The sequence below is a fragment of the Falco cherrug genome, chromosome 10, assembly GCF_023634085.1.
Source record: "Falco cherrug isolate bFalChe1 chromosome 10, bFalChe1.pri, whole genome shotgun sequence".
In the NCBI taxonomy this organism is placed as follows: domain Eukaryota; kingdom Metazoa; phylum Chordata; class Aves; order Falconiformes; family Falconidae; genus Falco; species Falco cherrug.
In genome coordinates, this window is record NC_073706.1 from 35,044,099 (window position 1) to 35,060,403 (window position 16,305).

The 16,305-nt window shown below is 37.7% G+C and overlaps 1 protein-coding gene across 11 annotated transcripts in view; it reads right to left on the reverse strand.

Moving 5' to 3' along the window:
- CHID1 (chitinase domain containing 1) overlaps positions 1-16,305 on the reverse strand; it is a 127,500-nt gene that overhangs the window by 33,959 nt on the left and 77,236 nt on the right. The window contains exon 11 of one of the 11 annotated variants that reach the window (XM_055722397.1): positions 2,781-2,966. The exons of the other annotated variants lie outside the window; for them this stretch is intronic. Within the exon in view, the coding sequence (XP_055578372.1) occupies positions 2,957-2,966 (10 nt within the window). The 3' untranslated portion in view covers positions 2,781-2,956. Of the gene's footprint in view, positions 1-2,780; positions 2,967-16,305 lie in introns of those variants that run through there. 11 annotated transcript variants of the gene reach the window in all.

Consider the following 16,305-nt stretch of genomic DNA (forward strand, 5'->3'; position numbering starts at 1 on the left):
CAAAGGTAGGAGCACAGGGATGACGGTGAACTTCAAACCCAGCGCTATGAATGTGCAGCAACAGAACCATGGTGCCTGTGCCATCACTTCATTGCTGGCCCAAGCTTTTTGTTTCTAGCTCCTGCAAAGAGTTTCCTGCGTAAGTCACAACTGCAGAAATGTAATTTTTCTGTGAAATCCCTGAGGAAACCTCAGCACATTAATTAGAACTGCTCCAAGTGGAAAATAAACATCTCCACTTATCTCAAAGAGTCAGGTGAGCTATTATGGAGAATTATCTGTGTCCTCACTCGATCTCATAGGAACAGGCTATTAGAGATGGTTTGGGGTTGGTCGATTTTTTTACCCCACCTAGCCACTCATCCCAGTATTTCTTGGAACACATGCACCTGATAAAAAGATTTGGCTATTGCTCACATGAAAAAGTTTAAGTACTTGACTGCACAGCAGACAGAACCATAATCACCACCAAGTGCAATTCTAGACGCTTCACTGTTTCCAAGTTAGACTGTGTTTATAGTGAACTTGGGAACAAGAAAGACCCGCTGAAGTCAGCTGAAGCCAATACCTTACTGGTTTACCTGAGGTCTCTGTATTGGTTCTGCTCATCCTCCAGGTAAGTCTTAAGTTGTAGCATGAGATTTCACTCCAAACTTTTGTTAGTACAGTGGCTTTTATTTATTATTTATTTATACCTTAAATTAACTTACTGCCAAGAAACCAGAGTTAATTTTCTAGCAACCATTGTAGTCCTTTTGCTGAGACAGCCGTGACGGTTATAGGTGTGATTTTTCTCTTGTTGCAGCATTTCCCACCTGGTAAGTGAAGAGTTGTTTTTTTTAACAGTGTCTGTCACATAGTTGACATGGGAGTGTTTTCTCTGGTAGCTATACCTACAAATATTTTAAGTGCCAACTCCAAACATTTGCAGACTGTAACAAATATTTATAAAGCGTTCAAGCAAATATTTACAAAAAATACTCTGAGACCTTCAATTACCTTAGGTGCAGAAAAATTCCATTAGAATGCTGTACCAATGACAAAGATAGAAGAAAAACCCTCCAGGACATGAAACAACTCTGTATGAGAAACATCATACATTACATATGAAGCCTACATTTTTGTGCAAGAATTTCACGTTTGAACTCTTAATGTGTGGGCTTGATGTTATCTTCAGGTAAGCACTTTTTATGTGTGGAACTAAAAAGAGGACATAACTTAAGCAAAATTATTTTCCGTCTTTAAGTGCATAATTGGATGTACATACATACACTCATGAATCATGGCAATTTCCCTGAAAAACAATCTGTATTTTCATCTGAACTGACATTTCAGTAATGGTATCAATGAAATTACAGTTCTGGACTAACTACAAGGAAATGTGAGATCAGAAATTAAAAAATGCAAACTATTAACGTGGACATTGTTTGGAAATTTGGCAAACACCTTCCAAGAATTCAGTTACATCTTCTATCAGTCACCCACCTGAAATTCTACAAATCACACTGAATCTAGCCTGTAACAACAAGACTGATTAAATACTTCTTGAATTCTTTACAACATATGGCATTTTGAAACTTTAAGCAGTACCTATCTGTCAACATTTTACTTTCTACAACTTCTTAATCCTGAAATATCTCCCTATTAGCCTTCTATATATTTATCTTTTAAAAACCAAAACGGCAGTGTGTAACATTAAATAACCATTTTGGTTGTGAAAAATAACATTCAGCCCATCAGATAAAAATATAGTACCAGGCAAGGAATTGCTGAAGTTACTTATGGCCTGTCTTTTTGAAGAGTGTTTTCCTTAAAAGATGGCTTTGTGTCATATGGAACTATAGAAAACACCCCCATATTCCCCCAAACCTGCCTGGTTTTATTTATCAGCTTTCCTGTGATTGTGCTGTACCTCCGTAGCTGGAAGTCTCATTCTTGGCTTAATGACATGGAAAGCTAAAAAGTTGCCCCCAAACCCTGCTTTTCAAAGAGATTGCTTTATCTGCTGAAGTAAATTACAAATATTCCCTAAATTACCAGAATTTATTTGGAATAATGTCTCCACTCTTACATTTGGTATACAGTCCACTTACTCCTACCATTTCTAAACAATAATGTTAGTTAGAATTAATAAGTATTGGTTATGATCCAGCCTGTTAATAGTGAGATTGATCCATGGAGTGTTTTATAGCTTGTTAAAAGTTTATTTGCTATTGCAGATCATCAATAAAATCTGTTTAATTGGCTAATTGCTACAGCTGCTGCTTTCAGTGATGCTTGCGATTCCTCCCATGTATACAGTAGCCTCTACTGCTGAACACTGCCTGCCTGATACTCCTTTTACAGGAGACTCTTATTGCAGCTTTGCACTCTGTGGTAACACAGCAGTTTTTACCTCTTACCCGTTCCTATGAGAAATGCTAGCTTAGGTTACAGCTGCAGTCAGAAGAACCTTTTTAAGATGTGTGGAAAATTAAAAAAAATAAAAACGAACAGCCTTTCAAGTGTCTTGGTTTGATAAGTAGTGACCTCAGAAAGTCAGTGCTCTGATGGACTGACTAGGGATTACTACAGCACCTTTGTTCAAGCCTTTATTGCAGCTGTTTCACAATCTCATATGGCTAAGCAAGTATTTGCAATGAAAAACATCTAACACCCAAACAGTCAGCCAGCTGGAATTATAAGAATGATGGCATTTCACAATTGTTATTAGATACAACGTAGTTTTATTTGAATTCTATTTCACGAGAAAAGATTATCGTATTCAATGTGCAGAAACTTTTCATTTTCTCCATAAACAACTTCTTCTAACTGCTTGTAATACGAAAATTGTGTTTAAATACATGAGGCGTGTATTATTGATCACTAAAACAGCTCTTAACGGTTGCATATGAACAGCTGACTGCCATACTGTACTGCAGATGTCCGTATGAGATTATCAACTCTTCCAATGTTCTCAGAGCAACCTAGAAAGTCAATACAACATAAGGAATATCATCAAGATTTTGCTTGTTAGAATCTGTCGAATACTATATTTATTTCAGGGTTTCCAACCTACACTACCCAAGTCCAGCTACCATATTGGTCGGCATTCTGGGCAGCAGTGCTCAGGCTTTCACCAGTGAAGAGCACAGACCAAGGATTCTTTGAAACGGGGTTATACTTGCAGGAATTCCTAAGAAGTAAATGCATATAGTGTTCATCTATTCCTCCTGCAGATACTCAAGTGTTACATGCCTGAATGGATGACACCCTCAAGCACTGCTCTAAAGTAGGTATTCCTACAGTGCTCATCCTTAAACGTTCTGAGGGAAAAGCAGTAGCACAACGGCTGAGAACAGCTTGTTATGCCTGTGAATTTCTTCATTTATAAGTGTGCAAGCTCAATATAGGGAGGGAGGTGTTTCTAGAAACAAGTCGCTCTAGACCTTCTAATTATCCTGCTGTTGAAGGGTATTGCAAGAAAGCAAAATACACACACACACACACACACAAGAGAGATCTACTTTCAGTTATTCTTACAGATCATCTAAGGTTCATTTTAAAACTGTATGTCCCTTATGCAGCACATCCATGCATTCCTGACATTCAAATTCTCAAGCCAGAGTTACACATAGCATATTCCATTTTACTTTGCCCTCCAGTACCAACTTGGTATTAACTCAATGCACAACTACTACACTCTGAAATTCAGCAACGCAGTATCTTTGCTTGTTGAACAACAACAGTGCAGTTACAAGCTCTCTCTTGCCTCTCTCTGTTTGGGATTTTGTGAGAGGAACACAATAGTTATGCAATAGAGAGTATCGTCCTAGCAGATTGCTAAATCTGCTTGATAATTATACATTAAGTGTTGATCGATGAGGAAAGTGAATTAATGCATTCCAAAAACCTGACATGTATCTTAAGTTACTGTTAAGGCTACCATCTTCTGAACAATGAATTTTAATGACAGTTGCACAGGATAATCACATTTCAGAATAATAGTTTATGGTACAAAAGCCTGAGTGCTTTCAAAGCCAGTATGAGCTTATCAGGTGACAAAAAACTAGGTCAACTGCAATTCATATTATTGCTTTACAGTCTTATAGATATTACTTTAGATCATCTCTAGCAATAAATGTAAGTATTCAATGTTTAATACTGTTCCGATGTTTTTACCCTTCCAAAAGGCATCTTTTAAGCCTACTTACATAGAACAGAAAGAGATAGAGGTAGAAAAGGTGTAATAATTAGATATATGATTAGCACCACCACCTGTAAGTTGTAGATAAAAAAACAGATCCATTTCTTAGCGCTGAGCTGCTGCATACCCTCTTATACTATTACTTGTTCTCTGATCATTTCCCAGAATTCCACCAGTGCAGTGTACAAATTTACTAATAGCCTTAAGATACTAATTCTGCATAGACACAACGTATCAGAACCTGGGAAAAGAATATTGTCTACAGTTCTGCCTCTCTGAGATTTGAGATAATTCACATTCCTGAATCTCAGTTCCATGTTTGAGATAGAACAGAAACTCCTGAAGGTCCTAGGAGCTGTGATGGTGGCTAGATGTAATTCATCCTGTGCATGGTACCAGTGCCATGGGGCACTTTTGGAAAGCTTTTGGGATATTTGTGCCAATCAACATCCTCTGTTCTATCCAACCAAAATAACTGAAAAAAATTACATTACATAAAGAATTTAGTTCAGTATACAAAATAAATATTAAGATAGAACATATCCTGAAGTTTCCTGTCCCATTGTGCTTTGTTTACAAGCCTCATAAGTCTTCTAGATATTCACAGACATACGAAACTTTAAAAAAACCCAAACAAATCTGAGTCTCAGTTCCTGATTAAAGCACATCAGTACTAGGATGCAAATAATAAATTCCAAAGCAATATGATGGTCAACAGAGCATTCATAAAGCCAGAGTAAAGGATCAGAGAAGATTTACATCTATACAACAAGGCTGAATTCAGAAAATATCTAAATGCATTGTGGGGAAATCTGAAGAATAAAAATTGAGAAAAAAAGTCATAGCTTCTATTGAAAGTTTTTTTTCTAAAACAGAGTCAAGAGGACATACCTGCTATGCATCAAAGACTATGGATAACCTCAGAGCAGAGCGTAGAGCCACTGTCCATATGGGTTACACTGCATTCCTTCACCTGCCCTTTAGGACAAAAACTTTGAGAGCTTTGTGATTTCCAAAATCTTCTACCAGGGAACAGACACCTAAAAACAAGGAACCTGACAGATGGTATCTTGAGGCAGAACAGCCAGCCTTATGGTATGTGTCAGAATCATGGTTTTGTCAAACTTCAGGTTTTACGTCAAATTTCTTAAGAGCAAGTTTTGCCAAAAGGAAACCAAGCAGAGAAAATCTTCTTCTAAAGTAGCAGTCAGCAAGTCTTAGGAAAGACCATACTGAACCTCTTCTAATACCATCTGTTAATACCAGATGAAGATGTGAGTACTGGGTTTACATTGGCAATCATTAATGTATTTTCACTTGTACCCTGATAAACCCCATGTATTGGCTAACGACACAGACTATCTGCAGAGTACTGAGCAAGTCCAGCTGGGCTGATTAAGAAATCCCAGATAGAGGAGTAACTTTTTGTACCATTGTAGCTTTTACAAGGCTAGTGTTTTCCTTTAATGCAAAGACCCAAAACACCTAACAAGATTGGAAACATGAGCAAAACCACAAGCTAGTATGAAGAAAAGATGCAATCAAATGCATCAAGGCTTTGATGTGATTGACTGAAAGCTATCTCTCGTCTGAAACAATATAGAGCTGTTTCACACACAAGTTGGCTGTTCACATAGTCTTTTATCGGGAACTTGATCCATTATAAGGTGTATATATATAAGGTAATATACAACAACTCTTCCTGGTGACTATCTGAGTATATCTCTCTCAAATTTAATGAATATAGAATGGTTGGCTGGTACAAAAAGTAACACTGTGTTCAATATGACTAAAGAAGAATCCATGGGTTCAGAATAACTTTTTTTTAGCTATTAACTCCTGATACAAGAAGTTACTTGCTAGTAACCTTGATCTAGTGAAAGAGAATAAATTGTTATCCACTATGGGATTGTCAGCGTTCTTCCTATAAAATGCTTATCATGCTACTGAAGATAATCATCAGTCTCACTGGCACCTTTAAAACTTCTGAACATCATGACAAACAGAGCCCAAGAAATAGAACTCATTCAACCCCTTCTGAACAATCCTTTTCGTAATGATAGTTGATTTGTTATCAACTCTTTGGTTAGAAACATTAATGCAACATAAAACCTGATTATAGATACAATGAATAGTCATTTTGTGAGCATGTTACAGAAAATTCTCCATGTACCATTCTAGTAGTATTTAGAACAAAAGTTTAAGGTACAATATTTCAGTGCTGAATATTAACTGATTGTGAAATATTACAGTCCCAGAAAGATCACTGTCATCCTTGCCTATCACTATAAAATGTGCATATGTTTCATAAAGTTAATTCAGGCACTGTAAGAATGTCCAAATTACCCAGAGGTTTATTATACAGTTTCAGGACAGAATCAGCACAAAGAATTTCATCGCCTTGATACAGAACATAGATTAAATTGCATGATTTGTTGATAAAACAAATCAACATTGTATCAATCGGTATTTTTTAGTCTGGAGCACTGCAACACTTTTTGTCAGAATGCAAAATTATGCTTTTCCTTAACCAAAACCAGTCAAGCTTGTATTTTTCAGTTCATCAAGAGGTTTAGTACCCCAGGTAAGGGATGAAATTACATTACATCAGTAATTATCTGTGCCCCAAATATTTTTATTTGTCATACTCTTAACTTTGGCATTACTGAAACCCCTTTCCACTTCAGAAAGCCTTGACATTCTATATAGTGGGACAGCACCATCACTACAAAATGATCCTTGTGCAACAGTGCTGCCACCAGCTTTGCAATACCCTCGCATCCTAGAATGTCAAAGTTTCAAATCTAAACAAAAATTTCAGGGCATTGGGGAGGTTTGTTGTCATTTTTGCACTGAGGGAAGGATGGAGAACCCAACTTCACGCTCAGATGTCAAGTTCATAACTGTAGCATGAATTTCACAAATTAAAGTAATTTGAGTTGGTTACAATTCCCTGTGCAAGCATATAATTAATAAAATGGGAATAAACCTTGCTGTACAATTTGTGCCAGCACTTGCTCTAATTTCCCAGACAGCCACAGCCTCATTACCTCCAGATTTGTGCATCTCATTATGATGCTGACACTCACACTTGTGTGATTAGTGCTGAAATTACAGATTCATCCTGATTTAGTGTGGCCTTTATTGCTGTTAATTAGGCAATGAAATGTGAAAACTGTTACAGCATTTTAATTATCTGAATGCAATGAGATTTGTATACTTAAAAAAAAAATTAAAACAGAGAGAATGCAATCTTTTTTTTTGAAACAGTTGTTGGTTTTGATGGAAACAGCTGATTGAGAGAAATTTGACATTTTATTTTGCTGCTACTAAAGGTGACCCCTGTCTGTATCTGCCATGTACAGTTCCATTTTTTGCAAACAGACAGATCAAAAATGCCCTCTTATCAGAGGGCATCAAACTGTGCAGTAACAAAAACCTGAATGAAACACGGACAGATGAATTGCTTAATCTAGGCAAACTTTTTATATTATTTTGGCCAAGATCCTTCCCCAAAAAGGAACAGCTACCAGCAGGCCAACCTACATGCAGAAACACAACCTCAAGGGAGACAGCATCAAAACCCCAATGGCAGAAGCACTGAAGTCTCACCCTTCTGTTGGACCTAGGCTGAAGTACTTTTGTAAGCCGAGCGGTCAGCACGACCCCATCCTCATCAGTTATCGCGGCCAAGGTGGGTGCCCTCCTGCAGTCAGCTGTCGTGGAAGGCGCGTGGGAGTACAACTCCTCTGGAGCAGCCATAGCATGGGCTATAGACAGCACATAACTGTAACGAGTCACGTGCGAGTCAGGTATGTGCCTGGGTGTGTCTCCTACTATTGCTTACTGTTTAAATAAATGTTTCATTGAGCACCATTGCTTTGGTTCAGTAGTTTTAGTTATTAGTAGACTATTATTTTTTGCTAACATACAGTAATTAACTGTCGTGGCACATTGCGAAGGAATTTGGTTCATGGGCAGAGGAAGGCTTTAAAAAGATGGAGAGCCACCTATCCTTGCATGCTGGCACCATGACCGTCCCACGACAGATTGCCGGAGAAGGCCGGCAGCAGGAGGCTGCCCCTCAGGGACAGGACTGCTGATCTTGCCAGCAGTCCACCCGTGGCTTCGCTTACTAAAATGGTACTTTAAGTAGACAGATCACAGGCAGGCGCTTGCATGTACCCACAGACGTACAAGTCTGAGCCCTGAACTGCACCATGCCTTGCGTGCTTGTATTTCTGTAAATACTTAAAGATTACATCAGAATAAAAAATACTTATAGTTAATAGTTACATCACAGCCTGTCTTCACAAGCGCTCAGAAGAATGCAGAGCCTGGCAAGCCTGCAGAGAGCTGTGGATAATACACTTGTGGAACCTGTATAAAAGCACTATCATCACTATCATCCACACTTTTATTATAGACTCAAATTTGTAGAACATTATTCTTGCTACACCCATTTAAATCTTCCTTCAACAGTTTAACCTATGTGCTACTTATTTGATCAGAAATAACTTTCTATACATAAAACTTTCATTTGGATAATTAAGCTCTCTTAAACCTGTCCACTCCTTTCATCATATACTGGATAGAATTTTGTAGTTTTTCTTTTACAAGATCACAGGCAACACACAAAGTTAGTATTATATTTATTTGCAAAAAGGTACTTCAACTAGTGTCATAGTTTTTCATCAAGCATGAGATTTCAAATAGTTTTTAAACAGAAAAGCATCAGAAAATCTGAAAAGAAAGGTTCTCAAAGAAATGTCAGGTTTAATAGATTTATGCATATCTCTTCCATACACCATCCATCAGTAGTCTGTAACACTAAAATATAACTGTCATGGTGTTGCACTGAGAACTTCTCTAATCTCTCATTTACATTCTCATCTTAATGTATGTACATTATACATTTTTGGATTGGTAATTTTTTAAATTAAATAGCATAACTCTAGTGAAAACAAATTCAAAACACTATGGTGAAAATACTGAAGTACTTGCATTATTACCACCACAGACTAACTAACTTTCATGATGTAAATAACCAGCATGCCTTTATCCAGGTATTTAGTGTTCAGAAAGCATGGAAAAACTGGATTTTTCAGAGACATTTAATCTCTTGTTTCTCTCACGTAGATAAAATGATAAGCATCTTTTCTAGCAAAGAAGTCAGTTGCTTTCCATGACTGTTGATTAGGCACGAGGACCAAATTTTACTCCAATTAAAAATCCAAGGCCTTTAATATTTGGTTTAAAATCCTCCTTGAAAAATGGTATTCTCTTACTTCCAAACCAATATGTTTCTCAGTGTGCTTCTGGAGTCGTAACACATCACCTTTTCCTTCTATTGCCACATGCCTGTCTGGACATTCTGCTATAGAACAGAAGTACCACTGGGTTTGGAGCTGAACTCTGCTTTACTGGGGAGCAAAGTAAAAGTATGTGGAAAAGAAACATGCAATCCCCTGCTTTCTACCTCCTCTTGACTTTCAATACCACAATCAACCCTCTGAAACTGGAGCGGGAAGATACTACTGAATTGAGCATCTGCCTGAGGAACATAGGGCTTTAGACTTATCGGTTAGACCGATGGGTTTAATATCTAGAAATAAACATGAATTGATCCAGCAATTTTTCATTCTAAAGCTAGCTTCCCCTAGAAGCATCATACAAGGATAAGTACCAACATTTTTCAAACACTAGAAATGCAAATATTAGGCAATTTGCCAAAGGCTATACAAGTCAATAAAAGAATTATGAGCAGAGTCCTGTTCCTTGCTGAATTCATTAAACTACTAATCAGTAAAGTCATTAAAGTCAGGGCAAGCAACATGTATTTCTAATACAAGCACAGAAATTATGTTGACAGAATATTTATAAATACGTGCACACACTCAATCTGACAGTAGTGCAGCCCCTTATGCTTCTTGAAAAAGTGGACATCAAAATCTATAAAAACAGAGTAGTCTTTATTTTATTTTCTTCTTAAAGATACTGCATGGTTGCCTGTTCCACTTAAGCAAGTGCTCAAGTTCACCCCTTTATGCGTTGTTCCGTAGGCTTTATCTTCTAAATCCCAGAAAGTGGATTAACTTGGTGCCTGCGTTCTTAATAAACATCCTGTACCCCTTGTCCCATGAACATTACTACCTGGGAATCATTTTATTTGCCAGTCAACCTTTCCTTTTCTGACCATTCATTTGCACACAAATAATGAAAAGTCTCCAGCTGGATACACACTTCAGAGAAAATTTTACAGCTGTCACAGAACAGTAGAAAGGATGGTCCTGACTCCACACCTGACTGTCCCAGCTCAGTGCACATGATTCCAGTGAAATGGATACGTCTTCCTATGAATATGATCTTTTTGGCACCCAAGGATGAATGCAGCCAATTAATGTAAAGCAGTAAGACAGACTCCCAGATGCGAAGTCAAAGGTATCAGGAGTTCCACCCTGAACACCCAGCTCAGAATAATGGACATCTTTAAACTGAAAGCTGAACTAATCCCAAATAATAAATAAACTATATTTTACCCATGACTTCATACAGCTTTTTTCAATAGCAACTAAGGAGAAAAACAATGAATTTATTCCTGCCACCCCTTTATTTTTTTGGCTCTATGTGGAGAATGAGACAGTGAACTGTTATTTCTCTGGCTTAAAATCAAAAGGTTGATGTGTTACACTAAAGTCTAGAAGACGCTTCCCTCAATAAATTTGCAAATTAATGGTTTACATTTTCGTAGTCTAGCAGACTGCCATACAAGCATATTTTCCATATACTCATATCTAATTGGTACAAGATAGGTCATTTCATTAGTATTTTTAAGTGATCAAAGAATGGGACCACTCATATGAATTCTAAAATAAGTACACTGAAATATCACAGAACAGTTGGAAAACACCTACCGTGCTACCTGGTAAAAGTACTCGGATTATCATAAAGAGGTATTCAGCACCTGAAATGTCCCAGTCACACCTGAAACAGACATTTGCTATTACAGCATTCAACTTACCTCTCACAAATCCTGTCTTTGCACTGATAGTATGCAATATTTCAAATACAGAATAGACACAAAGTTCTCATCTCATACATATCGAATAAACAATCCAAGAATATCTTTTGCCAAGGAAATCAGTCATTCTATGAAGCGATTTTCCATTAAGAAGAAAAAACAACTAAGCTTTGCTGCCAGCGGCGTGGGCTGCAAAACCCACTCCATTACAGAGTAATATAATACATAAAGCAATTAAGGAACACCTGTTTAAAAAAAAAAAAAAAAAAAAAGGTAATCACTGAGTGTTTGCAACAGCCAGCTTGGATTAATAATGAAACAGCAGACTGTTACTCATGAAACACTCCCTCCCTGAGCTTGTATTTCGAATATTACCAGATTTGAGGTCTACTTCTCCATATTCTTTGCTTATTGAGACTCACTGATTATGAGTACTTGGTACAAAGGAGGATGGACAAGGGAGACGTTTTACAGGAAACCTGTGTGATGGAAAAAGTCAAATTTTCTGAAGAAACATCAGCAAGAATTAACTACAGTCTTCTGCCCAGTAGGAGGGATTGTGTCTGTCTCTTGCAATAGTTCACAGAGCTACAGACAGGGGGAACACTAACTTGACCTGAGATTAAAAAAAGCTCTGCACATAGCTGAAATACAACAACGTCACAGCACTCCAACAGAAGTATTTAAAAAAGAAGGAAGCTGCATGCATTACCCTGAACTGATACTGCAAACGAACATGGAAACAAACTAAATGTAGAGCAGTCCACTTTTAAGAATGGCCGTAAACAATTCCTCAGCCCTTCAACATTATGCTTCAGCATCATCAATGCAGCACCTTCATGCATGGTTAATAGAGTACGTATCATTCCAGCATCCAGCATCCCCTACCCAGCTTACATTTCCTCAGTGAGAAAGGCTGCTTAAGAATCTATTTTAAAACCTAGACATGCATGTTCTGCCACTTGTCCTCAGCCCCAAGATGACTGGTACATCCTTCACTGTATCTATGAAATTTGAAAGGGGGAGGGGAAAAAAAAAAAAAAAAAAAAAAGCAGCCCTGTGATTTCAAAAGAAAACACCAAGGAGCAGAAGAGATGGGGGTGCTCGTGAAAAGTAGTCAAGCATCAGTGCACTGCACAATCGTTGCCAAGGCAGCCAAGAGGGCACTGAGAATACTGATAGACCACAGCAACTACAGGGATGTAGCATACATGAATTCTTTGTTGGTGGGAATCATCATCCTTAGATCACAAGGCAATGGGTAATCGTCTCCTGAGTCTTTTTATGAACAATTCCAGTTACAAACGTTGACTTACAAGAACCACTGTGTGACCACATAAAATACTTCAAATACCTAACAAGCATCTCGGACACATGAACAACGGAAGTCAAAATGTCCTAACACACACAAAGTGTACATAAAATTTTGTGGCTGGTGTTATTCAAGACGGTGATTCAAACACAAGAACTTGCTGTCTCCTGTAAAGCACTTATTACCTGAAGGCAAGCTAATTCTCATTTTAAAGAAGTCAAAATGCTATGCCTTAATAATATCTCTTGGATCTTGAAACACTCTCTTGATGTGGAACAGTTATGCTTCTGTTGGTCCATCACAAGGATTATGCCCTTCCGTCTAGTATTGGCTCTTTGGCAGTGCTCAAGGACTATCTGTTTAACAACATTTAAGAAATGCTGACCCATCTTTCCCTGGATACCACTTCAAAATTAGATCATCTTGAAAGAACATATAAATTGCCAAGTATACTCTCTACTAATAGCCACTGTTAAAGGAAGTATACTTATTATCCAGTGTAATTAGCTACAAGCTTCTGAATGTCAATTCACCACACAGGGCGGAATGACAGGAGGGGAAGAGTCAGTTTGACCACTGAGGTCTTTATGAATTGCAAACACTAGCAAAACTCAGTAAGAAAGTACCCTGAAGTGTGTATTGGCAATTACACTGCTATTAGAGAGTATTAGAAGTTACTCATATGCCAAAGCTAAGATGAGACAAAAGTAGAAAGCTTACATAAGCTTCTATTATGAAGAAGCAGTATTGAATGTAAAAGTAATTGAAAATGAGATTGTAGGCAGCCACTGAAAGGCTGAACTTGCCTTAGCTCTAAAAATACACAATAATGTATTTGCTGGTTAGTGGCTGTAAAGGACTTAGAGCTGATCTGTACCCATTTATAAACACTGCATGTGACCTGGTTACTGAAACAGTTACTGCATGCATATATTAATTTGGCTTAGTAAAAAAGCTGTTCAGAAACTGTACAGAACCACTGGATTAGCAACAATTGCCAAGTTATGAATCAATCACACAGTAAACATCACTGACAGAAATACTGGACAACTTGAAGCTCCAAAGTTGCAAGAATTATTTTGCCAAAGTTGGAAAGCAAAGAGCTAGAGGACAGTAAACAATAGTTTTCAACCTCTTTCAGCTAGGCAAAAAAACCTGTTGCAGAGGCCTGCTAAGCAATCACAGTTTGTACACAAGGAGATTACCCAGCACTCACTTTAAAAGCAAGCTCTCCTGCAGGTAAAGGAAGTAAGATCAGGTTAGCAGAATCACTCAGCAAGACCAAAAATAGAAGCAGAAAAGTAGCTAACACACAAGCCCTGACATCTTTAACAAAGTGCATACTGTTATTTCAGGTAGAATGTCAAGTATCCTGAAGTTTCCCTTAGGAAACCTCTTCTCTAGCATTAGTTACCAGTGTTCAATATCATATATGGATTCACTAGTATGGATCAGTCATACAGTGACTCAAGAGTGTTCTGTGCAACTAACTTAAATGTTATGCCTGTTAGCATCAATATGGTCTAGGATTGCCTAATACTTATGAGAGTATGTGTATAATAACCCCAATCATCTGCCAATTGTCTAAACTAAAGAAATATTTCCAGAGGACAACTCTTCCTTCTCAAACCTTTCAAAATAATTGTTATAGAAGGGCTCATGATGCCCGCTTGCATGTATGTAAAGTAGAGACAGCTCTCATGGAAATCAGTAACAGCACATACAGTACATGATCAGCAACCTATATTTTCACCAGACTACACTGATCATTGTTTCACTACTATCAGCTTAAGAACCTTCCTAGCTGCCACAAAATGCCACTGAAAGAATGAGGTGCTAGAAGGAGAAATAAAATTATGTGGCCCTGTGATATTCAGAGGTCATGGCAAATTTAATCAGCATGTGGCACCATCAGTGCTATATCCAGGAGTTCAAGCTATCTAGAGGTGAAAGAATATAAAACTAAAACTGAACTGTGACTGAGAGAGGTCAGGAACAACTTTCTTTCATGTTCAACTGGCCTCCTAACAAAATACACAGAATGTAATCAGAACTTACCCCTGAAGATGATGCAATATAAAACTGGTTTGGTTTTTTTTTCCTTCTTCTTTTATTATTTTTTCAGAATGCATTCAGGAACCCAGACATTTACTTTATCTTTTAAAGTGTGTCACTAGTAGACACCGCCCCTTGTGAGAATACTCATTGCAATTTAAGAAACAAGCTGTGTAATAATCAGTGGTACACCGGTTTGCTTCGTATGAAAAAGTAAAAAACCTAAACCTCTATAACCCAACAGAGAAGCCCATCAACTTCAAAAGTATATCTTCAGTGCCGAAAACACAGAGGTAGAGCACCAGCAGGTGTTTACAGTTAAAGACTTTTGAGACTTAAGGTTCTTAAAACCCTCTTGGTGATAATGCCATTCAACATCAAATCTCAAAAAGCTTCATAAAATACCACTCCGAAATGCAGCACATCTCTGCAAATGAACATTCAGAGTAATATACATAATCATGTCAGCCCTGGGAAAAACAAGCACTGCCCACATAATGCCACAAGATACTCTGTGTGAGCAGAAAGGAGCTTTGTTTCTCAGGTATGATGGAAGCTCCTGGTAAAATGGATTTTCTAGAAAGTTACAACGTGAACCAAAATTTCTATTTGTACATACAAGTAGACAAGCATTATAGTGTGAACAAGTATGGGTTTTATGTCATTATTTTTAAGAAATATGCTATATTTCCTCTGGTATTTAGCACCAGAGAAAGTAAAAATCTCTTGACTTAAAACTCATCACAAATTTTATGGTAGTTCCACGTGGGCGTACAAAGGCACATCTCACAGGTGACTTTCAAATCATGCAGGGCAGGAATTCCACATACTGAAAAGCATACAGGCAACTAAAAAACACCAGCAGACAGAAGACAGCCGTTCCCTTATAGCTATTCTACCAAACAGCTGCTTTTCAGTTTAACATTCTAGGAAAAAGCTTCTTGGCTTTTTGTAAAGAATATTAGTAAAGTTACCCTTTAAAAGACCCCAAAACAACCCATGCGCCCCCAAAACCCACTACAAACCCTGAACTACTGAACAATGAATCCTCTGAGCTGTGCACAATAGAGCCCAAATACGTCTCAACAACCAAGGCAACTGAGATGTATTTTCATACTTTGCTTTATTAAGACAGGTGAAATTTTCTGTTGCAGAAAACAACCGTGTGTTGCTTGATGCAATCTACAAAACAAACTGATTTCCTGCCCTGCATTTTCTTTGAAGAATGCTTCTCTAATATCTTAACCCTAAACACAGCCTCAGCTTCTAATATGCTAATATCCATCTCTTCAAAATAAAACATTAATTTAAATCGATAACAAAATCCTGAAATTATACTGACAACAGTGTGTAACTCAGAGATACATATTTATAACATTCCTTCCCTACTGAGCGTTATTCTGGAATCACTCAAGTATTTTTTGAAAAAGTATTTTAAAGAAATCATGCTGCTAGATAACTTCTTATTCCATACATTGATCATTTTGTTCTTACTACCTCAATGACTGCCATTATACATAGCAAGGGCAGTTTAAATTCTCTACCACTATGTTTCTGTATTGATCCCCTTGATGAGGCAGCCTGGAGCAAACACCAACCACAAGGTTCCCTTGTTTCCATGGTCTCCAATTCTTACCCGTAAGATTTCAACCTGCTCACGGCTATTCTTCAGAGACAGCTCTTCATAACCTATCCATTTCTTGATATAGAGGGCAAACAACCCCCACCCCA